This window comes from Trachinotus anak, unplaced genomic scaffold (assembly GCF_046630095.1).
Source record: "Trachinotus anak isolate AG129_WGS33_773 ecotype Australia unplaced genomic scaffold, CSIRO_AGI_Tana_v1 ptg000013l, whole genome shotgun sequence".
Taxonomy (NCBI): Eukaryota; Metazoa; Chordata; class Actinopteri; order Carangiformes; family Carangidae; genus Trachinotus; species Trachinotus anak.
In genome coordinates this window covers 6925882-6951845 of record NW_027273864.1, presented here as the reverse complement: position 1 = coordinate 6951845, position 25964 = coordinate 6925882, and the positions used below count along the sequence as shown (strand labels likewise).

At 42.5% G+C, this 25964-nt stretch overlaps 1 protein-coding gene across 4 annotated transcripts in view; it reads right to left on the bottom strand.

The window, feature by feature from the left end:
• The window catches only part of LOC139630776 (semaphorin-3F-like), a 59269-nt gene extending 42595 nt beyond the window's left edge, over nucleotides 1–16674 (bottom strand). For 3 of the 4 annotated variants that reach the window (XM_071494468.1, XM_071494471.1, XM_071494470.1), the window contains exons 1-2: nucleotides 16248–16387; nucleotides 14148–14320 (exon numbers count right to left, since the gene is read on the bottom strand). In XM_071494468.1, coding sequence (XP_071350569.1) covers nucleotides 14148–14265 — 118 coding nt within the window. In that variant the 5' untranslated portion in view covers nucleotides 14266–14320; nucleotides 16248–16387. Of the gene's footprint in view, nucleotides 1–14147; nucleotides 14321–16247 lie in introns of all 4 variants that reach the window. The other variant, XM_071494469.1, reaches the window with a different exon arrangement.
• Nucleotides 16675–25964: the final 9290 nt, after the last annotated feature.

Below are 25964 nucleotides of genomic sequence, written 5' to 3'. Positions count from 1 at the left end.
ACCTAGACCAGCTTTATAATCAAAAAAGACATGGACAACTCACTTTATAGAATATGGGACCTTTAAGGGAGTAAGACATACAATATTGGAATGATCCTTTAAACATATGTAGTATATTATCCATGTTACAGTTTGCATAAACCACATGTGGTTTGGGGTTGAGCTGCTATGCGCAAGAAAAACAAAAGATCCAGGAACAAACATTGCCATACTATGATGCAAACAATGACTTAAAAGACATTTCTACATGTGCATGTACGTATATATTCACTTTAGCCTATGTTCCTCTGATAAGATTTTATAGCAGCAGTTTTGCCAAGTGGTTTTCCTGACACAAAGGAGAAATAAGTCATCAATATCCGACTCACTGCACAACCCGGTCAGGTTAACAATGACGTATTGCTGGCAAGGACTCTTTTTTTTTTCCAGACAATATTTATCACAATCAACCTCAAGGCCTTTTTGTTCCTAACAAGCGTGTGAGGGATGAAGTTTGAACCAAGGCTGCAGCCTCAAGTTCCACTGAAATGGAGCATGTAACAGTAGCACTCACCCTGAATAACATTCGTCTCTTTCCACTGCTAATTTCTGATGAAATTAATTGCATGCCACATTAAGGAGAGTAAAAACATAAAGGTGTGTATCTTGTGCAAATAGCATTTAATTAAACTGAACTACTTTGTAAGAGATTATTCACAGTGAGCCTTGTGTGGGACACGCAGACCATTAAGACAAATGGAATGATAATGTCCACAGGCGTTTCAGCACAGATTCAGTGTCACATGAAAGCATCTGTCACTATAAACTCACAAATTATAAAGGAGAATTAAAAAGCAGAGGAAACTGTCTGACAGGTAAACCGTCAGGTGTGTCGGTGATTGTCCGCGGTCGTGACAGCTCTTTTCAGAGCTGCTTCAGACTTCCTCTCTGATTAACACATGAAAGTGAGTTTTCTTGACATCTCAAGTGGCAACCATTGCCTGGCAGCTGAGGCATGTTGCTAAGAGAGAGAACTGGGGACGTGTTAAAGTGGGTATAGTGAAGGCAGAGGTCGGCCCCAGCTGTGAGAAGACTTGTCTCTGCATCTATCAGCCGTTCTGCCAGCTTTGAGTTTAAACTCCCATGTTGATTTAATTTCACTGGCTTTTTTGTACTGCTGCTTCAGCTCCAGCCACAGACACTCCTGTTTTTGCTTCAGCCCTGCAAATCATAATAAATGAAGTCATCACATAATTACCTCTAAGTTTTTGATGCAGAGAAAAGTATTTGTTTTCGATCATGAAACAAAACAAAGCACGTGATCTTGCTGGCGAGAAGGCATGGACACGTATGGACAACACAGTATCAATGAGCTGTCAAAGCTGATGACCACACACACTGTCACATGCAGCGAGTGTCTGATTTAAAACTAAAAGCACCTGCAAAAGTCCAAGCAAAGCAAAATGTTTCTTTTTTTCCCAATGCATTACATCACATAAGTAGAACATAGCTCAAAAACAACTTCAATGTTGGAAAATTTACTTGATTTACTGACAATTTCCACACACTCCAGTGCAGCCAGTGAGTCCTGAGGTGCCTTGGAGATTAACCCACAAACACAAACACATGACTGGGCTTTGCAGTGGGCTCGCCTCAATGCGGCCGCTGAAGAGTTAATTCCACAGTGCATTCCATCCCCTCAGCAAGTCATTAAAAGCGCCACATCTCACCTAACCATCGTTTATCTCTCCACCGCTAATTAGTTCCGATCAATTACCTTTACTCAATGTTGCTTCCACGTTTAAGAAAACAGGAAGAGCTGCTTATTCATTACTGCTCTTTTTGCCGCTCTTTTAAATATTCCCTGGGGTTGGTACCACTAGTTTTTTTGTTTTTTTTTCTGCTGGAAGGCCTCCATTAAAAAGTCATCTCTCACCAGAGGGTCCAGTGTGTGACAGAAGGGGATTCTGGGACCCCTGGAACCCCTCTCTGGTCGCACACTATGATGGAAAAAAGGGGAGGTTAACTGACTTAATTACAGGCTTTAAAATAGCAAACACTCGTCACAGTTGAGCTGAATTACTGAGCTCCGTCCAACAGAGTTATGAGCAGGGGAGGAGAAACACCGGTGAAGGTGGGTGATGATATCAGTCATTAGCCACCTGAGGAGGAGTTGGGAAGTTTGTTCTAGAAGTGAAGGCAGCAGAAACACAACCGCAATGGTGACAAATGTATGGCCGGCCGCCTGATTACCCACCAGTGGAGCTGAGCTCCAGCAAAGTGACAGAATGTGGACAACTCCAACAGTCTCCTGTTTCTGACTTTCTGTGTGTGCAGCTCATCCAACTAACTCCTTCCACACTTTCTGCAGCTCTGTTCCTCAGTGTGCACCCTGGCTGGCTGTCTTTTATTTCCACCCTGGAAGATAAAACATAAGCATGTCAAGACTGGGAAGGTGGGAGAAGACAAGTGGGGGTAAAACCTGATCCACACTGTAGCCCATGAGAAAGATTTTGGACTGATTCAGAGCTCAGAGGGAAAGAAGTAGGAGTGAAATCCTAGCCTGCCTCTCTGTCCTCTTTTCTCTTTCTCACCCTCCCTCTGTCAGAGCGCTTCATCTTGGACTCTAGGCCCACTTGTCTTCTCACAGAAAGGAAATGCAAAGTAGGCTGCTCCGAAACTCTGGGAAACGCCACAGGACGTCCCTAGGGGGGAAATTAAATAAGTCCACTAAGATCCACAGAGTAAAGTGGCAATAAAGTATTCATTAACCCTCCATTGAAGGGCTAAGCAGGAAAAAAGCAACTGAGTTAAGAAGTCAAACAGGGACTTAGCACACACAGTAACACACCCCCTCTCATCTGAGATTTACAAAACAATGAGAGGACTTGCAGAGCTCAGGAGCATGTACGTCCCGCTCAGACAAGCAGGGATCAGAGAATCAAAGAAGGGGAGTGAATGATTGAACAAACGGAGCAACATAAGGGCATTACTAAATAGTTTCACAAACATTTCCCCTGATACTCATAATCCTCAGTGCTTTCACATTGCAACACTTCACCCACTATTGGTCTGGCGAAGTGCCAGACTGTGGACGAGGATGTAAACAATCCCCTCTGCTTCTCTTGACTTTCATTTTCCTTCCATGCGAGGGACCTCATTTTTCACCTCCATTCTAAACCGCTGTCCTCCCTCTGCGGCTCCACAGTGGCGCTGCTTGGACCTGGGCTGGAGGAATCTATAGGAAGCACAGAGAAAGGCCTGCGGGATGCTGTGCACCACATTCATTGACAAAAAAAGGTCCGATGCCAGTTTGACGCCCACCCCCAGGTCTCCCAGAACGTGAATGAACTTCTGTGAATAAGAGGCAAACCTACACAAACGCCCCTGCAGCTATAGGACCTTCACAGTGGGAAGAGTGTGTGGGCGACGCCAAACAACAACAACAACAACAAGGGGAGTTGCATGCCAGGGTTCCTCTTTTTACACTCCTTCACCAATCAAGAGGAGGCACCGCCGCAGCAGGAGGGGGCCTGAAAGGATAGGTCGTGCACAAAAACAGCCTGTCAGGGGGTCACCGCTGGCCCCAGCCCAGCCTCAATGGATGTGAACGATGAGTCCATCCCCACACATTGCAATTAACACCTACTCCACCAACAGGCAGGAGGCAGCAATAGGGAAATCTCCAAATCAGCATTTCAAAACCACGCCACAACAAAGGCATCAAAGTGCATGCATTGTTTAATGCCTGAGTGCTCTTATGGCCCGAACTCTTCAGTGTGTCTTCCAAACAGCCTCATTTCCCCTCTTACCAAAGTGGAATAGAAAATGACCTCATCACTGACCAGATGAGGAGGCAGGAAGAAGGAGCAAACATACTGAAAGGACTGGATGGAGGGGTTGGGTGAAACGCTGACTGCAATTTACTCTTAACATGCTTGAGTGAACTTCTAAAACAATGGTCAGAATTAAATCCAGTTCGTGCAAACTGCTCTCCTCCGACTTTCTTACAAAATCACATGAGTATGGTTTGATATTGAGTACATGTTAATTTATTGTAGCCCCTGAAGTTTATTTTTTTTTTTTTGTCTCATTGAACAGACAAGGTGCTTCACTGTGTCTGTATTTTATCATGTAGCTTCATATTTTAGTTTCTTCGTAATATAAAGATAAATTACACCAGATCCAGCTTTTGTCAGTCTCTGTTTCATCCTCAGATCTGATACATGACCAAGGCAAATCAGTGCAGCACTGATGCACTGATGACCAGCAACCACACACATCCACAAGCAGAGCAAGCTGCAGTGGAGCGGTTTATTTAGCTTATGTGTGTCTGCTCTTCTTGCATTCTTTTCTCTGTGCTTTGAACATGCTCTTAATACTCACTTAATCCACGTCAGCAAATTACTTCACCATCGCTGGCATGACATAATGATTACGTAACCTTTGTAATCAATTTTGTTACTATCAACTATCAAGATTGTCATTGGACACAGATTAAGTGTCAATAAACTGCAATCAATTTTATTTACAAGCTTTTTTATATAGTGCATTCCTCTGGTGGCTTTCCTTTTCAGTTTTACATCATGTGATATTCATTGACCAAGATATTAGTCATAGAAAATGTCAAAGTGTTGGAAATGTGAGAATGTGGAAACACTGTTTTGCAGGGCCTAATGCACAGCCCATTTAATATGTGCAATATTTCTGCCTCAGCTACCAACAAACTGATTGTGCTGCAGCTGTGATTCTGAGGTTACATTTCATTGCAGCGTCTCAGCTTTGGCATATTTACTGAAGGACTCAAGGAGGAGAGGTCACATCACTGCTTACAAGGCTCAGCAGCATAGGCAGCGAGACACATCTGAAACTCTATCCCTCACTGACAGAGGGTGAGAAATTATGTTGAGGTTGTAGATCAAAGGGCGGACAGTGGCCTTGACCCCCCCAGTCAGAGTCATGCCCTCCCACTTGACCTCTCTGAGAAACTCCCATACACTTAATGTCTTCAGGGAGCTACATAAGCGCTCGCTAGCACTCCCAGTGGCTAGAAAGACCAACATCCACAGGCAAAATGCCTGTGTTATAATAACACACCTACAAACCTGAGTGCTTGTGGATACTGATCTTTAATCTAGAACATTAATTGTCATTCAAAAATATGAGTAGACATTTAAATGATCTGTTTTCAAATTAAAGTCTGACGTGCTTATCCAGAGGGACAGTCAATATGTGCAACAGTGCAATAACTTTTATTTCAAGAGCAACAAAGTTACAGCCAACCAGTAGTAAGAAAGTCCATGGGGGAAAAAAGTGTGACGCAAGATGAATCAAATCCAGTCTATTTTCAGAGAAAGTGGATGTGACTCAGATTCGAGGGTGATATGAGGTACTTTCTGAGAGGATGACTTTAAACCACAAAAAGGGAGTGACCGCTTGGAAGCCGGAAGGAAGGAACAAGAGCAAACAAGTGATGACTTGGCCTTTTGTAGCAGAGAGTGAGACAAGCGTCCTCTTGCAGAGTGGGGGGGTGGGTGGGTGGGTGGGGGGGTTGCAGGGCTGAAGTCACAGGCCTGTATGTGCAGGGATGCAGAGCCCTTCAAAGGCTGGTATGCCAGCACTGGGCTTTGAATTTGATATGAGCAGCTACAGACAGCAAGTGCAAGGAGTGAAGGGAGGGAAGACGATTCGTGAGAATTTGCAGAGGCTGAATAAAAGAAAGTTTGCAGTGTTCAGGATGAGTTTTACAGAGGCTCCTCAGCCTCTCAGCCAGCCTTTGACAAGACTGGCTACAAGGGAACTTCTGAAACCCAGAAGAGAAGAATATGAAGAGCAATTCCTTGTCTTCTAATCTATGACAACACAGTTTGTCTGTGAGGGGCTGAGTGAAGATTGGCGTCAAATCACAATTGCGTCCTAATTCACTCTGTTTCTTTTGAAGAAAAAGGTGTCATTATATCACATTGTAAAGCTTAAACCCTTTATGAAACTTGGGCGCAGCTTTGAGCTGGAACCACGAACGCGTCTAATCCGTCTGGACCATTATTCTACCTGACACCTTAATCTGCCACAAGAGAAACACTAGTGCTAAGAATATACAGCGCTCAGCCCCAGCGGCAGTGCAGAGACAAAGCCAGTCTGAGTACTCAACCTGTTTATCCAGTCTCCATTAATGCCCTGTTTTCACAGGTGAGAAAAGACACCAAATCCCACAGGAAATCTTAATTATGCCACCTAGAAAAAGGACCAACCTTGAAGCTTGGCAGGTGTGCTAGATACCCTGTCGCAGGCTCAAGATGAATCCGGTCGCCTGAGGTGTTTGACCACTATGCCAAGACTGAGAACACTGTATCATTATCTGTTCTGAACAAAGGGGAAGTGCAATAACAAAAGATGGTGTCTGACAGTTTTCTTCACATCACTGCAAAGCTTCATAAAGTTTAATCACACCTGACAGGACCCCCATGATGTGACTGACATGGTCTCCAGCTTCCACACTGACAGAAAAACTTCACCACGCCACCTTTTTTTATGATCACAGGAAATAACTGAGAGCTCTCTTATTACTTGGTTTTAACATGTGGAATCAGTTACAACTCCAACGTGTTCGCCCATATTCTGTTTATAATGGCTGCTCTAAATCTGTAGTTCTGGCCATTTCATGTAAAGCTGGAAAAGAAGAACAATTGTATTTCCATAAATAAAAACACATGGAAGGAGATGCTGCACTGGTGGGGAGAAAGTGATTCACAGTATCTGGACAATTTGGCTGGTATTTTCCAGTCTGGTGAGGAGGGATTCGGGAGGGGTGGCGGGGTAACAGATGCAACAACATGCCCGTGAAAGACAAGACGGACAGACAACACTAGGTCCTCAGTCTTCTTGAGAGGCGATCTCGGTTTCACCGGAGGCGAGGCACTGACAGAGCCCGTAACCCGACTCAGGAGGCCGTTCCACAGGTGAAACCCTGACCAGAGAGGGAACACCACACTCTCAACACAACATATCCCTCTTTCTGCAGATGCTAAAAGAGAGAGGTGCTGCCATGCCAGGAATCCCAAACACCCTGGTCCCAGTGCATTTACTGCTGTTCCTGTGCCGGGGGAAGAAAAATGAGTAGGAGAGGGAAGACAGACAGAGCTGCAGCAGGAGACCAGGCCTTCAAAGATGAGTTCGACTATATTTAGTCGCCACTCTGTCACCTTCAGTTTGCCCTGCCCACAATAATCCCCTGGAGATGTGGAAGAACCTTGTTACCTGCTAACACTTCTGCACCTGTGCACTCAGTTTATCCAGCAACCGCTGGTCAGATGTTGGAGAAAGAGTATCCAAGCACTGATACTATTTCCTCCATTATCATACATTAGGACCACCCAGGCAGCCTGCGATACACTTTACAACCTTGCAGCCATATGGCTTGAGAATCAAGTAGAGCAAGGTGCCAAGTGGCTATATTCTGTAACACTCCAATACAATGGCTCGATTCATGGGCCATCATAAAGAAAGGCTTGTGTGCGTTTAAAAGCCATGGGAAGGAAAGGATAAAAGATATTCTAGCAGCCACATCAGCATCAGCGCTGGGTGGGAGGCACACGCAGACAGTGCTGCTAACGGTTGGCTGACACAACTATGAGCTGACACTGACAGCGATTTCATCTGCAGAAGGGACCTGGCACCATCAGAGACAGATTACTGCTGGATTCAGGGACAATGTGCTGAAAGGTGCCAACATATATCACACATCTGTCCCACGCAAAACATACCTGACGACGGGAAAGAGTCTGGGAGCAGTGCTGTCTTCTGTGACGCCAGCTGCACAGCTGAGGTTGACTGCAAAGCTCCATGGAGGCGAATTTGTGCCACATTTAAACGCAACCGTGCAATTCACTTGTAACATTACTTTAAATTCTGATGCGTGTATGAAAGAGCTTAGTTGGTTGGCAGAAAATGAACTAGTGGCTATTTTGATAATGGATTATTAATTATTAATCAAGCAGAAATGCAAAAGAAAATGGGCAATTAAAGCTTCTAAATCATGAACATTAATTGTTATTCTCTCTCTGATATCCTTAGATTTTTAACTGTTGTTCAGACAAAACAAGACATCTGATGAAGGCAACTTTTCAAATATTTTACAGAGCAAAGAAGCAAATAATCCCGACTGTTAATCGACAGTGACAATGGTTGTTAGTCGCAGCCGTGGTGTAAAATGTGTTAAAATAAAACACAAAACCCTCATCCTTCAGTGCAGCTGTGCCTTTAAAAGGCATATATACAGAATTTGTGTCAGACTTCGATAAAACACTGAAATACCGTCAACATAGATTTATTGAATTCCACCAAACCCCATGTAAAGAGCAATGTTGCTTTTTTTCCCTCCTCTGTCACAATCATCTTCATTGCTTCACTGCATCTACTGGTCCGGAAATAAAATGTAATCATGGTTCCATCAGTCATCCACCAAACGGGGCATGGTTAAGGTCACAGGGGCTCACAGAAAGGCAGCTAATCGATCCCTGATCCTGGACCTGTCAATCTGAGGCTATATGACCGTTTAACGATTACCTCTGACCACATAATCATCCGTGCCTCTGGTTTGGACGAGGACTGCAGCCCAACACCAAAACATTTCATTTTAGCAACAATTTGTGATTTTGATTGAACTGCAATGAAGAGTAGCGTGATGGACAACTATGTGCACAGAATCTAGTTTTGCCACGGAGAGAAATGCGTTTCACTTTGACATTAATTAAGCATTTAGTTCTTTGAAAGAAAAATCCCTGATTATTGTTTGTCAGCAAAGGGATAAAGCAATGTGTAATTTTCTGCTCAATTAAACTAATAAACAAGTGAAGGCATCAATTGTCTATTGTCTCACAGTGATGTATGGATTTAAATGTGACACAAACTCCTCTCCATGTTACATCCCAGATACAAACACCCACACCTCCACACGTTAGGTAAAAGGGCCTCTAGACTAGACCACAGTCTCCTTTTGCTTCAACATGCACCGACCTTTCTACACCCACTCAATTAAATCTCAAAAGTTTTAGGCAGCTAAGGGCTTTTTGCCACAACAGGACCTAACAATTAAGCGACGCTCTTGACAGCTGGATCACAGCAGAGTGCAAGTTGCGCCGGACCAAGCTGCGTTTGCACTTAAACCGCCATCACCACCCTGCCGACTGTGTTCAATGGTTAACCACAGTGCTACAAATGACTGCTGTGTGCCTGCTGAGGGAGAAGGGAGTTTTACACTAAATATAACCTGGCTTTGCTGCTGCGGAGACAAGCTGAGGTCTGGGATGTGGCCAAAGTAATAGTGGTTTTCAGTCATTACTTTGGATATGTGGACTCAGCCCATCCTCACAAACAGTAATTAGCCAAACATCAGCAGCGGTGCCTGACTACTGGGACAGAGGTTTTGTGGCTTCTGCATGAGGTTCAACAACAATACTGCAATATTACAGTGAGGCTGAAGGTGTGCCATGGTGCTGGAGGTATCCTGCAAACGAGATCAGCAACAGCAAACAGCAGAAAGTTATCAGCGATGATAAACACGCTGCCTTTAAATGTCAATATTGGAATGACTTAACACTTGCAATAAGGGAGTGTCCTTCATATCCCACCTTTAAGACACATCTCAAACAGTGGCTCAACCAGATCTATGATCACTTTTAACTCAGTATCCATTAAAATGTATATGTCTTATTAAATGTGTACTTTATATTTGTCTATTGTGACTTGTAATGTTTTCTGTCTTCTAGGGACTACGGATGTAAATTTTTTCTATAATCCTGCATGTTTACATCGTTAATTGTGTGCTGACATTCATTAACATGCATTGTCAACTATCAAATAAACAAATAAATGAATAAATAAATTCACTTCATAGTGCAGCGAAAGGGCCTGGATGCAATTTTGCCAAAGAAACCACATCATCGCTACTCATTCAAAAAGTCAATATTGAGTAAACACTTGGCACCGGCCTCCTAAAGGCATGCTGTCATACATAATCAGGTCAGTGATAAGAGTGTACACCAGTGTATACCTCTGCAGCGCAAAGAAGAAAGTGACCACTGGAATGTATTGTGTGAACAGCAGCAATGAGAGTTTAAACATTGACCAGTATAAGTGACAGGGTGGTGGTAAAGGGGCAATCCAAGAGATGAACTGATAGTAAACTGTTGATTTATCACAACACATCCTTCACTGTATGGATCCTCTCCTGAGCTGCTTTTTACCTCACATTTAATCCTCATCTGTTTCAGAAACACAACTGCTGCACAACAAGGGCCGACACACACCGGAATTAACCCCAAAAGGGAGTCTCTAACCCTGCGCACTGCCACCCACCCACACAAACACGCTCAGCCACACATATACACTCAGCACCCGATATAGACTAAAGACTTTGCTGAGGAGTAAAAATAGGAGCCTGCTGTTAGCCGCTCACAGGAGGGAGTGCAGATGAGAAATATTTGGAATAACCATGAGCCAGAGCCGCGTCCTTTTACTGCCACCTGCACTGCCAGCGGTGAGTGTGTGTGTGTGTGCTGTGGCAAAGCTGACCCACATTCTGGTGTCGTCCCTGTGGATTTGGCCTCATGTGCGCTCAGAGGGAGGAGGAGGAGGAGGAGGAGGGGGGTATGCTGTAATCCTTATGATGTTATGGTATTTAAAGGACTTTTCCTTTGTACTCTCAGACCATAATTCCACTGCTGCAGTTGCCAGAGCAGCAGCCGTTTCAAATTTCATTAACACCACCAGAGAAAAAGGTGAGAGGTGCACCATGTTAATTCTCACATGCTCTTTGTGGCACAAGACACGGCCCCGCCCTCAGCTGTAGTTTACGTCTCCGCGGCTTTTCAAAGTGAAAATTTACAGTCAGAGATTCTTGACCCTGTGGCTGTGTTTACCCTGAACCAGTGTTTACCTGTTGTCTGTTTATCTTCGCAAACTGAGGGATGCACTTGTTTAAAGATCACTGGAGATACCACTGAGTGCTTTTAGTCACCAGTTACATCTTCCATGTAAACAGCTGCATATAAAGCACAGACAGTGACTTGCTTGGATTTTGCATGCACTGGAGCAAGGTGACGATTTGTGATGAGATGAGATGAGGCTCATATGTGGTATAAGGCCTGAAAGTGCAGCGCCATAAGCATGGATTTAGATTTGGATCTGCTTAATGCATGAACTCAAATATGTCAGAGGGAATGTGGGCCAACAGCAGTAATGTTACACTCTTTGCAAAACATGGCATGGCCAAGACGTCCCCCCGGAGTGCTTTGTCCATTCAGAAAATGTGACGTTTTCTGTACCTCATACCCTCATCTAAAAAAAAACCCCAAAAAACTGCATATATAAATCAGTTGACCTCTTCATGGATTTATGGTACAAAGGCACTTGCATGACTTGGGAGTCTCACGGAGAGGCGACGCTCTCACACAATCCTTTCACATGTTAATTCGGTATTTTACTTCAGTGATGGACAGCTTTACAAAATGGGCCGTGGTAGAGTCGCATAAGTCTTGAATGATGGCTTCACTTTACTACAGCTCCACTTCTATACATAAAGAACAACCACAGTGACTGAATGAAACACCTACAGGAGTCTGAGGACTAACAGTGCTGAGTAAAGCTGAAAAGATGTCACATTGTGAGCATTACAATAACCATTTAACTGAGCTTCCAGAGAGTCGGCAAAAGAAATCACTAATTAATGCAATTTTATATCCACTACCACTGTATAATAACTATAATATATAATAATAGGAGCTGAGCACATTGAGATAAAGAGCTAGGGGTGCTAATTTCAGTGCCATTACGATAAGTTATAAGATGATATTAAACAAGTGCCAGGAAAACCTCAAACGATGGAAAACAAAGTAGAAAACATGATGAGAATATGACTCTCATCTGATTCATGTATGTATTTGAGGAATGTTACAGTCGACCCATTGCTCCACAGAGCAGGAGGCTTCAGGGGACATAAAAGTCACGTACTTCCTGGATGGGGGGGGGGTCTCAATTAACCTTAAATAATCAACTTATTATCTATGGCGGATTTGCTTCGCTCCAGCACCTCATTCTACAAACACTCCCTTTGCTCATCTGACGTTGATTACACCTATTTGCTGTCTAAACGGAGACAGACTTCTTCCTTCTTGCTAACTCTGCCCTTTCTCCTCCGCTTACTCGCGCAGAGGACGTGATAAGCCTGAACAAAGTCTACATCCAAGGTTTATCCCTCAGGCTTTACAAACGCTAATCTTGCTGAAATGCATGTAAGTGGATGCAACTCTACCCTCAGAGCGTTATGAGAGTGTGTTGGCTCTTTTTCAGTATCACAGAAGGTGTTGTCCCTGTCATAAAAGCTGTGCCAAAGCCAAAGCAAAGCAATTAGGTTCCATGATTTACCCTGCCTGCTTTAATAGGGCAGTGAGGGCCTCCCAGATGGAGGTCATGGTTCTTAACCTCGCTCCTCAGCTACCAAGTTAATCAGTTTGAAACATGTGTTCAGTTCAGCGCTCAGCGAGTCCTTCACTTTTATAGCTGCAACTTGAGTTTTTCTTCACAGTGTGACGCGATGCCATAATGATCAATTACTATAAAGAGGGAACTGATAATTAACACATTCTTTCCCTCAGCCTCACATTAAAAAAAAAAAAACCTGCAGATTGTCCACACTTGTTGTGGTGTTGTGTTCCATTAAAGTTGCTGCTGAGAGGCGAACTGCTTTCCCAGACAGCTCAAGCTAAAACTTAACACATCACGATGCATCAGGGGAAGTACAGCCGGCTTGCCAAGGTAAAGACTACATGGGCCTCTCAAAAAGCAATTAAGGGAGAGAGAGTCATAATATTGAATGGAGAGGGGGGTGCATTCCTCTGAGAGCGGCAGCAGCAGTAGACTGTGAAATTCATATTGACTGGAGAGGCAAACACACACAGGTAAGCAGGAGAGCCGAGCTTTTTCCACCCTGCTTGTCAGCTATAGAATAGCGCCTGTAGTCTGCTGCTTTCAAACATATTTCGGGTGAGGTCAGCCATCCAAAGATGCACCAATATAAAAGCCTCTCTGCAGAAAACCTTACAGAGCACCCAAAGAAAAAACACACACAATTTACACAGTTGTCTAAAAACAACACAGCCTTTGTGTTGAGAATGGACTAAAATGATATTTGGAAAATGAAAAAACTGCTGCGCTCTGTGTGTGCGCTCACTGATGTGTTAAATCCCACTTGATTAAAGCAGGAAAACGCCTTCAACAATGAACTGTGCCAGTCCACTTAATTAAGTCAACTTGTACGAGGGAGCGCTGGGAAATGGAAAGCAAAGCAAACAGAGGCGCTGCCGCTGCTGCTGCTGCTGCTCGCTCCCTCGGCTTTTCTCTGGATGCTAATCAAAGGCTTGATCTCCGAGCAGGACAGGCCTCGGGGACGTCGCTCTGCTTGGCTGATCCTGGCAATTTGCTCTTGATAATACCCTCTCTCTCTTTCTCTCTCTCTCTCTCTCCCTGCACCCCTCAGAACCCGGCAACCCATCTCACCTAATCTGCTGAAACACACAAACACACACAGCCCCCTGAAGTACACGCCTGCCTCACCAGGGAATAATCGCATAATGGCCATAGAGTTATTACATGCTCCTTATTATCCCGTCTCCCTTTGTGGCTCCAATTTAGGGATTCCATAATAAAGATGATTGAAGATAAAGACGTTGCATTTGATTAACTAAAACAATAATCATGTATATTGTTTCTAAATGCGTAAGAACAAGACATACATCTTCGATTTGTGCATCTGCTCAGTCATTGTTTGCGTTTTTAATTGTTTGCACAATATAGGCCAGTGGAAGCATCTGGTGATTATTACAGTGCCTAGAGGGGGGGGGGGGGGGGGGGGGGGGGGGGGCATGATTTGTTTGTGGTCTGTTCTGTGGTGTAACACGAGAGTCCGGTGATGCTCTAAGTTCTTCCTCTGCAAAAACCTTCAGCAGTTATCAAAGCCACAAATCGCTCCAATTACACGTCTGTCACATCATCAGTCATTCAGCGAGCAAATATGTGGCATGAGTTTGGGAAACGGGAAGAGTCTGAAATATTACGACACCAGTTGCAAACCAGGAATCAGAGGCAGATGGGAGAGGGTTCAGGCGCCCTACCTTTGAAGGAGATGAAGACACGAGGTGCGGCCAACGGGTCATTGCTCACTGGGTTCCCGAGAGCGAAGCTGGACAGAGCCAGGAGAGCGTGGACCGTCCACAGACCGTCCAGCTGCATGGTCGACCAACCTCCAGTAGCACACAAAGACTGATTTTTTTTTCTTTTGTAAACTCTGCAGAGACAAAAAAAGAAACATGTGAGAGGATGCTTTTTCAACTTAACACTGAAAAAAAAGAAAAAAGAAAAAAAAAAAAATTAGCCGCAATACGTCTGCTTTTATTCATTAATTTATGTGACATGTCAAATCAGTGGCTCCCAGGGGCCCCATCACCACAGGTTTTGGTGAGGCAGCACTGCGGTGTGTGGAGATTACACCCAGATCTCTGGAAGACTCACAAAACTGATGAGTCCTGATGCAGACGAGCCAAGTTTTTAGAGATGTGCACACACTTGCATTTGGTAAAAATTACGTTCGTTTTTCAGAGTGTGACAAACTGATGGAAACATCACGCTGACTCCAGTGAGAGGAGCTTTTCTTCTGCTCCCCTCCACACACCCAGAACACATTCCTACTCCATGACACCATACGTGTGTGCTGCTCTGTAATTATGGCTTCACCTAATGCCAGGTCATACCACGTCCTCACACGCCAGGATTGGTGTAATCAAAAATAAAATATTAACTTCTTGCTAAAAGGGTTACAAATGATGACAAATGCTATCGGGGACTATTCAACAAGTCCCAAACAATGCAGGGTTAATGAATGATAGACAGCAGGGAGCAACCACAATGATGCACACATACATCACAGATCAGCAGAGACTCGTCTAACAGGTCGCCCCCTGCCCTTGGCCATTCTCCATCAAATCCACTCTAGGTCCATGTAATCATCTCGACCACGCTGCCACCTCCACAGCCCACTGTGCTATCTGCATTTTCATGTCTGATCAAACTTTTTTTTTCTTTTTTTCACCACACTCAATTCCCAAACCTCAGTGACTGATCATTAATGGTGCGATCACTCCACAAATCTCACCTCCCCACTTTTCTACAACAAACACCGGACCTTTGGACCCGGTCTCCACCTCAAACACACCTTCCGAGACGTCGGCGGAGCCAAGCAGTCCTCAGACCGCTGGGCTGGAGTGGATTTATGAGCATAAGCAGCTGTTTAAACCTCGGCTGTTTACTGGCAATTTGTTAACCATCCAGCTGTTTATTCTGAGACAGAGGCCAAGTCCTTCACACAGGCAGATGAAATCAAACAAGACACTGGGGACTGTGACAGACTTTAACTCACAATGTTTATTATAAAGCTAAACATACCTTCTCTTGTCTCCTATAATGAATACATACAGTAAGTTGAAGTTTACAAGAGAAGCTTTTATGGGAACATGTGACCATCACACTGGCTTTTTATCTTCAGAAAAAAACTGCTTCATACAGACACTGATGCTCTCACTGAGGCGTCTTTATTGTTGGTTTCTGCACAAAATCAGTGTGTAAAGTTGCAACATAACACTCCTCCTGAATCCTGCTGGTGTATTCAGTGGACAATAAAGGATCCACTCTGATCATTTCTCACATTTCACAGCAATTGGGACAAATGAAAAGCCTCCTCCTGTGCTATATGAAAGCTGGCAACGTGAACAATATGAAACCTTTATTAGTATATTTTTTAATCCCTGTATCTTCTTCGGAATTTATGCAAAAATGTTCAGTGTTACTTAAACACAACATAGACTGAAGTGTGTGTAACAGCCGGGCAGCCTTGGCCACACATGGACGACAGAACTGTAAACAGTCTGGTGCGGTACTGGAGCGCACGGTAAAATGAATAGCAGTGAAATAAATAGTAATAATGGTTCACATAGGAATTAAAGATGTGTTTTATCAGACGTTTAATTCATGGTTTATGTAAATGGCTCAGGTAAGTATTTATAGGGAAAAATAAAGCAGACACCGGGGCATGCTGCAAATAAGAAAATAAGAAATAAAACAGCCCGCAGACGCAGACAGGTAACCTTTTGTTTCAGTAAGAATAAAGCAGGTTCAACAGAAAGCAATACGTTAAAAAGCAACAGTACAAACAGGCTTACCTTGTTCTTACTAATCTGCGATTATAACTTCAGATCCAATCTTGTAAGTCATTGAACAAACCAATTCCAACAGATCGGTCACTTTCGCCTCCAAGTTGAAATCAATAAAAAAAAAAAACAATAGAAAATCCCGGCGCAGCTTGAGCCTCTGGACAGTCCCTGTTCAGGAGAGCAGCCGTTCTACCTGCGCAGGCTGCGCGGGTGCTGGCCCCGGGGTTGTCAGTGTGGAGGAGGAAGAAACTGAAAAAGGAGAAAATGTTTCTCTAGTTCAATCTGGTGCGAGACAGCGGGACGAGGAGATGTTGTGGTGGCACGACCACGATCAACATCTCGTGGGAAAAAGCAGCTGGAAACAAAGTCCCTGTGGCGTGGAGAGGTCCAGGCGTGCGGCGAGAGCTCCTCAGGAAAGTTAGGCGCTCCTGACTGTAGGGAGGCAGGGCGCTAGCAGGTGGATGCAGAGGCCTGTTTGCCATAAACACACCCACAGGGCGGGCAACGCAGAGCCGAGCCGCCCATCAGCCAGCCGGGGGAGACGTGATTTACTACCGTGGTATAGCCACACGGTACTATACACTGTAAGCTGTCAGACAGCCTGTAATGAATGGACGCATTTCACTGAAGTTTTATTCCTCTTTTTTTTTTTCTTATTGTCATTATTGTTATTAAAAACGTTTCAATTTGTATAGGTTTATCAGTGGTTAATAATTGATTTACTTTATAGGCTATATCAGTAATAAGATATCTATAAGAACAAAATTAGGATTTCAAAATCCTATTGCCTGGTGTTTTATGACGCTTGTTATTTGCTAATCATTATGTCTATGGGTTTCCCACTTCCTAATAAGCCATCAGGTCATGCAGTTATAAAAAAGAATAAGTCATTAAACAAAGGGGTTTAATAACCAACCTTACAGTTGTACATTGTAAAATATATAAAATAAACAAACAATCATAAGCACATGATTTCAGGTGGTCCAAGGTCAAATAATCAACCAGTCAAAGGGATTTTTCACAATGTGGAAACTCAAAAGTTGTTCTTATTTATATCTTATAACTGATCAATAAATCATGAGTAAATGATTTAATAACCATTATTAGAAATTCAATTTTTAAATCATGCCAAATTTACAAAAATATTACCCGTAACTGCACAGTTTCAAATCCAGATCCAATATGTGGTTTATGTTGTACTACACTACATTTAACTCATTTTTTCGTCCGTCACCACCTAAGTTGATACGGTTAATTTGTTAGGAAACATTTTTTTATGTACACATCAAGAAGACACGGAGTAACATTAGTATTCAGCTGGAGTTGTGTTTCTGGTCTAATGTTATCCAGTGTTGTCTGCAGTTTGCATTTGATACTGTATAGAGCTATAATTGCTCATTTCAGTTGTGATATAAAAATACTGATTATAGCAGCTCTAATGGTTAACGTGGCTGTATGTGGTGGAGAGCTGTGTATGGGTGGTGGCACCAGTAGTTGCAGGAAACATGGTAGCCTTCGGGCTTTTAGCAAGTAGCATAAAGGAAATCAGTTTACATACCTCTGCTGTTGTTATTAATATACTTTATACATTAATTATCAGTACATAAAGAACTCATGCTTTAATGCAAACTGATCAAAGAAAAGGGACAAGCCTGCTGCTGTGTGAATGTATGCATGTACCAGCTCGGGGTCAGGTCTCCTCTTCCATCTGCAGCTGCTATAGTATGGCCGAGTGTGTTTCAAGAAGGAGGTGTTTGCTTGCTTTGGATCAGTCGACTGCATTTCCATCTTCTATCACTGTGACAACCAGCGAGCCACCATCTGCCACCCACACATGAGGTGTGGAGGGGAATTGTTCAACAAAATTTGGCTTTAATGGTGCCTAAATGTGTTTGTTTTCTCTCAATCAACAAGTGAGGGGTTTCAAAGTAGATCCTTTTTATATATCTTTACCTAATACATTTAAAACAGTGTATGATAAATGTAAAGTAACTTATATTAACTTTACAATTCTCTAGGTAAAAGTTTTATCTATGCAAGTTTATTACAGCATCACACTGACTTCATTCTATTGAATATTTGACCTGCCAAGTCAATTTTAGTGACTTAGAGCACAGACAATGTAATGATTGTTGGCTCCAACTTATCAGAAATTAAAAGTCTTATCTTGGTTATGTACCCATTGATTTGAAAAAGGCTGAGAAATGTAATTCATTTGATGGTACATGAAAAAATGATGATTAAAATGCTTAATTTGCTCCCCTATTCAAACACTGATTGGACGCTTCAAAGTCACAGAGTTACCGCCTGTGAAGATTTTCTAAAGCTCATTGAGAAAATTAAACATTTTCTCATTTTTAATCATATTCCATTCAGTGTCCTTTCACACCTGCATTATCTGCCCCTCATTCAATGTGGAGCTTTAAATTGCGTGCACTGGATTCACCATTAAGCCCGTCGCGGAGTTTGAGACAAATTTTGTAAGGTGTTCAGCTGTCTGCTCAATGGGGTCAAAAGAAACTGTCCCGCTCACCTCTTCTTCCATATGAAGCCATGACGCTGGCTCTGTAGCCTTCACTCTGCAGTCTGACCCAGCATAAAGGTTCTATTTTAAAGTGACTTGGCAGAAGTCAAATAGAAAAGGATCAGTCTGATGAGTCCAAGTAGACTTCTTCCCCCATTTGGACAAGTTATCTATTCAGTAAAGACACGGCAGCTTTTCTGAGAAGCAGTGCCTTCAGCCTCTCCAAAGCCACATCACTACACATTCCTCACTCGGGCCAGTTTTCTGAAAGGCACAAGACAATCAGCTGTCAGCCCTGACTGCACGTAGTCCATGTGTGCCTATGCTTTTCTGCTTGATGGGGATCCAAGATGAGTGTGTACATCACCCAGAAGGATTTGCTGCTCTTAAGTGGGCCTGAACTGTAATATTTGTGATAAAAATCTTGGCAGTGCATGACACCAAGCCGCTGTTGACATCTATCTAAGTGGTGTATGAAGTTGTTGTGCAGAAGAACCTGCATTCCAGCTGAGGTGTGAACAGTGCTTTCTGTGGGGCTCTGACTGCAGGGCATGAATGGATGCCAGGTGTTATATTAGCATTTGTGATTCTTGCACAGTTCAAGGGATCATCTGCAACTCAATCCCAGTTTCTGCGGAGAGATGTCACACACTGCATGCTCTGTAGACATTGCTTTGTGGTTTTGTGTTGTGCTGAACCATGAAAGATCTCAGGTTCCATCGCAGAATAACAATGTAGTGATGAGATTTTTCTGTTGCAAATGAAATGTGTATCAGAACCAGGGTTGGGCAAGTTACTGGAAAATTACCCAATAACTTATTATGCATTCATTGAAAAACTAATTGCATTTCACTAATAAAACACATCACTTGTGACTCACCTTCCACAGCCTCATGTGACATCTCCTGTATGTATACCACACATATAACCAGTGGTGAAAGAAGTATTGTGGTACTTTACTTAAGTAAAAGTAACAATACAACAATGTAAAAATACTTAAGCACCGGATCAGTAGTGGTTAGTGTTATGATACTGAAAATAAAATAAATAAACTCATCTTCATATATCTAGAGGGCGTGCACATGTGCTGATAATATATCCCCTTCCAGGTTACATATATGGCAACATCCCTCTTGATATAGGGACATATGCTGTATGTCATATATTACATTTTTGTATGGGATAAAAGAAAAATGGGATAAAAAAAATTTAATATCAATCATCAAAGTTTCTGTAAGACAGCAAACACGTCAAGGTCGAAGTAATGGTTAATTATATAATAATAATTTGAAATTAGTAACTGTAATGTGATTGTATTGATTGTTGCTTAAAGAAAGTTATCACATTTTAATCGTGCTACTAAGTAACACTTGTTTGATCACAACCTGAGGTGCTGTTTCCAGGACAGACATTGGCCCACTTAAAAAAAAACAAACAGTGAATTTAAATCACAATGTGCTCTTTGTTTCACATTGGCTTGAACTACCTCATTGCCAGGCAATTGAACATAATACTGATTCCTAGAAGTATTATGCTTGTAGCTAACACAGGCTCTCTCACACACCAACACACCCACACATTTGAGTGCACGGTCACATGCACAATGCCATCAAACAAAGCTAAAACAGCCTTGTCGTGCCAACAACCAGATTTAGTAATATTTCAAATTCAGCAGGCAGGTGCTCACCTTGTGCTGTGACCAGATAGGAGAAAAGCTTTTGCTCCCAGCACTCTGAGTGGATGATGTCCTCAAAGTTATTAGCATTTAAATGAGAAAAGAAAAGCATCATATCTAGATCACAGGAAAACTCAACGGTGTAAAACTTGTTCAACATTTCAAGAGTGTTTAGAGCAAACTTTTCTCATCTCCTGAGGTGAGTGAGTGAGTGCGAGTGAGTTAGTGACTCGGTTAAACAAGCAAATGTCTCACCTAAATTGGGTAAGAGATGAGAGAAGAAGGGGATTTCAGGCTCTGTGATCACACTGAATAAAAGTTTGTGACTCCTCTGAGCAGCGATTACAATTCAGTGTTAGGACCACCTTCCTTTTCCCTTACCTGTGGTTGGTGCCTTTGAGCAACGGTTTCCTGTGTTGTTTTTGGCAGTATGTGGAGCTCCATACACTTCCCAGACTCTGCGGGCGCAACGATACTTTACAGCCAGTCTCGCCCCTGCTGCCCCAGGGAACCACAACCCACAGCGGCCAGAATGAAGGAAATGGCGTTGATTTCCTTCCACTTTTCACACATCAAATGGGGAGAGGAACGAGGACCCTACACTGGTCTTGACCGAGCTGAATAAACAAGCTCATCCCACAGCGTGTGTGTGTGTCTGTGTCAGAGTGTGTGTTTGCGCATATGTATTTCTGTGTCCTTTTAGATTGTGTGTGTGTGTTGGACACAATATAGTGTGTGTGCTGAGGAACAGGTGAGTTAATTTCTACCCACCACTGCTCTACATCAGTGTTGACATTATGTGAAAGCTAAATATGCTGTAATTGAATAAAATCACAAACCGCGACATGAGCCCAGAGAGAAACAGCCGGCCCAATTTGAGATTCTCAATACACCTCTGTTCTCCGAGGCCGGCTGTCTGGGGTCGTTTTTTTGCCTGTCACTGTAAAGTTGAGTGGCAAAATTTGAACAAATAATCCATCTACCAAAGTTTGAATGGTGATTTCATTTGGTTGAAGACTGTGTCTGATTATAAAAAATACCTCTATGATTCATACTTAGTATGCGTCATTCTTCCTCTTCACACACAACTTTCTGGGAGGTACCAAACTAGGACAGGGTTTATGTTGTGCTTCTAGGACCCTTAGGAGGAGTAAAAAACTGGATTACATCAGTGACCTGCTAAAGTGTTTACATACACATGTAGTAGAAATCATTTTCACACACACATTGATGACGTATTAGAATCTATAAAATGAAAAGAGCTTTAACAAGGGGGGTGGTGGAGTTCAAGGAATAGTTTGGCACTTTTCAAAATGCGAGTTTGATGAAGGATGTAGTTGGGATTCAGCAGCTGTTAACATGGCATAGCATAAAGGCTGAGCTAGAGCTAGCCTGGATTTGGTAAAAAAGGTAAAAAAGAATCCCCCTTCCACCCACCTTGAAACTCACTGATTAATATGGTATGTCTCGTTTGTTTAATCCATGCAAAAACCAAACTGTAGAGATGTAAATTTGCTCTTTCTGTGAGTCTGCTTAAATGATCACACTTGTTTTTCTACAGCACCATAGGTACTGCAGGTACTGGAGATGTGATTCTCCACAGACTGACGGGGAAAGCCCCTTAGTCTGACATCAAACTGGACTCCAATACGGCCCCTACACCCTCGCCCTATCCACTCTCACTGTGTTTGCATGTTCATGTGGAGGGTCTGCCACATTAAGGGTTGTTCCAAACCAATGACTCTTAAGTAGGAGTGGGCTATCGATGCCAGTTTACAAAACACACTCCCAGAGAAGTGCAGCATCGTTTTGAGTCCGGGATGAATGAAATACCACAAACCTACAACTGTGAGTTCTGTGTGTTTATTTCTGTCATAAATTACGTCACCTCAAACACACGTTTGTCAAAATACTTTAATTCACACATGAAGAAATTATAGGTTATATTGCATCTTGGAATGAACGTGTCGCTGCATACCTGGGAAAATGTGTATTTTTTGTTTAGTTTTAATTCAAAAAAATAAAAATAATGTTTTTAGAATTACGAAAAATAAGGATCTAATCAGATTAAGTGAGTTTTTAATTATTCAAATAATAATTTTCTTTTTACAAGCTCACTATGCCATGAATGTGATGAAGCTCATGTCACTGCCCATTAACCTACATCTTTGTCAGTATTGTGTATTTTTTAGATAAGTATTGCAATATATACTATATACTTTTTAAAATAGTTTGGGTAACAATGAATTTCCTGCATCCATCATAGAAAGGCAAGGGCGTCCCAAAGCTTGCCACTGTATTTGTACTGTCTCTCTTAATGAAGAGACCCCCCACAGACACAAGTGACTCCACACTTACACTCCTTCTCTGAGGGGGACAGTGTAGGAACCGAATTGGAATTGGGCCAATAACAACAACAACAAGTGGAATAGTGACAGCAAGTGTGTGTGCAGCAACAGGCCCACTGTGACCAGTGGGAAAAAAAACATGGCAAGACTTGGAGATATTTTGTATGTGACACAGATGGTCAGGTAAGAGTAAGACGACCACAAGCCAGTATGAAAAGAGTGCCTTAATGACAGACATCCAGATCTGTACACAGAGTGTTAACTTTATATTAACATGTCATCAAAATGTTCATATTGCTCATATTCGTATATTATTGTTTGTGACAGCTGGCATCTGTCGTAGCAACACTCCACATACAATGTTCACAAAGGCTAACATTAGCTTGTCAAGGCTAACATTAGCTTATTCAGGCTGACATTAGCTTATTCAGGCTGTGATTAGCTTGTTCAGGCTATCGTAGCGACAGCTCATAACATGAACTGGAAGCTCACGGCATTTGTAGGCTACTGTCATCACTGTTCAGTCTGTCAAAACATAACACTGACTTTTTAAATGAATATTTTTACACCATTGGCACCTTGTCGTCTGTCACCTTGTTAGTCAATTTAAATTACTGCTTGCAAACTGACTGTGTGTGTGTGTGTGTGTGTGTGTGAGAGATGTGTGTGTGCAGCAGCCTGTTATTTTCAGTTTTTCCTCTGTTACAGATAATCATGGATTTTCCTTTTGTATTGGTATTGATTATCACATTTCTGATATTATGATGTCTCTAGTCCCTCACATAACCTCAAGTAAACCACAACAACAACACGTAATTTCTGCACTTTTTGAGAAAAGTGGCTGCCGGCTCCAGCTTCATATTTACTGCACAGAAGTAAATAAGTAAATGAAGTGAGATAAATAGCATTGCAATGATGATGTATTTCATTTGCAACTTTTATTGTTATTTCTAGCTTGTGTTATTTCAGAGCATGGTCAGTTTATTCTGCCTCATCTTGTGCTGATATTAAAAAGCAGGCCACATGACACCCACTTTGTTTCCACTGTTGCAGTAACTGCTGCTACACTTACCATTACACAACCACCACACTAATAACTACTACCTGTCTTTCTGCCACAGTCAGCAGAACATGTGCTGTGCCTCCTCTTCAGGTTGACAGGCTCACAGAAAAGCAGTCATAAGCTCTGCTCTGGAAAGTTAAACTTTTCTGTGCTCTCCCTGAAAAGATGACACAGTGCTTTTCCAGTGGAGTGTGAATGTGCCCTCACTGAGGTGGAGACCACTGATATGAAGAACAATCTGTGCACTCTCTCCCACTCCGCTTGTTATCTATTGTGTTGTTGACTTGGCACCGCTTCACTTCATGGATGCTTCCTGAGGATGTGATGAGACTCCTGGTGGGTAAGAGTGCAATTCTTCCTCTGGGCTCTCATCTTGGTCACTTCCTGCTTTTTTGATAGGACACAGAGGTTATGACTCCTCCAATCTAACCCATGTTAAGGGTCCACTGATCTGACTGACTTGTTGCGCCTGTCTTGTTTGCACAGGGGGCAAAAATCATGCTGTGATAACCGTTCAAACCTGCTCCGCCAGTTGCACCATTTGAACATGTCATGATTTGCAATCATGCAAATGCAGATGAGTTCAAACAAATGTCAACATTGTTAATACAGTATAACAGCTCAAAGGCCCAATCCAGTGTTAAAATGCCTGATTAAGCATGAATAATGACGGCATTTGAGAGGAGAATGAAGGACTGAGAACTTCTTGAGGTCATATTTCACTTTGATTGATTATTTTCTATTTCAAATTTACCACTCCTTGGTGTGACTCAGTGTCCTCAACAAACATTCATGTTTGTTTGTTTTTTTAAAGAATATAAAACGATATACATTATTTAATTGCTTTAGTTTATGCCTATGTCTCCTAACGTCCTCCTAAAGGAAGTGAAGGAAAGGTAAAATTATGAAATCTTTACAGCTACTCAAGGCAACAACCAACAACTGGGTGAAATGAACCCACCCAGTGTAACCACAAACACTGTGCCACTTTTGTTCTCCTGAGCTGATACTTTTCAGTGCCTCGCTTTCCATGCCAACCATGTAAACTCGCCTGGCTGAGGTGTTGGGAGTTGCCACTGCCAGAGCTGAAAGGTTATCTTGAACTCTCTATGGGAACTAATCCTGCAAACTCTCAATACTGGCTTGCACAGCTATTGTTTCTACAGGGACAGGATACTCCCTCCCTCTCCCACACCCTCACCCATCCCACCCATGAAGTCAAAAACTCCCCCAGCATCTCAAACTATTTAAAATGACTTAGGCCAACCCAATTGATATAAATGCAACTTCAAACGTATCATTATTATTAACATTAACATTATTACTATGGGCTCCCTGTATTCTGCCACCATTTTATATTAATTATCAATTCACATATAGAAAATGAAACATCTATAGTAATAGGTTACTGAGCTACCCACGTCTTCACCAACTGCACAATAGACCAGAATGCAATGCAGCCTCAAAGAAAGGGCTCAACTTTTCTCAGAAGACGTAATCCTCTTGCTCTTTTGCTCTTAATAATGCTGTCTCCGTCGGAAATGAAGAGCCAACATCCGGCTGGAAGAAAGGTCAGACTTGTCCTCTGAGAGCTGGTGAAAGGTCCGAGGAAACCTGTAATTAAAGTAGAGGTAAACAAAAGAGTTTCAGGTGAAGCGGAGACACACAGACACACAAAAAAAAACTTATCTGACGATGTAATGTAGCAGTACAGCAATGGGAAAACTGTATCGATATTATCTCTGTGTAATACAGTGTGGGTCTACATAAAAGTCTAAAATAAATTTCAGTCTACTTTCTATAGCTTCCATTTGTTAGTTAGTCCAGCTTGCTAACATTAGCACTTTCTAGCTTTTTTTTTATGTTATTTCAACAATTGCTGCAGTAATGAATGAATGACGGAAGGTAACACAGGAAAACTACAAGTATCTTTAGTGGGTTCAGACTGTTGGACCCCACCGTATACTGTATATGGACATCATTCATTGTCTCTTAAATCAAAGCATAGAACAGCTACACAATTAAAGATAAAGAATTATGTTTAACTAAATTCAATCTTTATTTTTCATTCATTCAGTCAAGAAAATATTCAGTAACTTCGTCCTGACACTGTTGC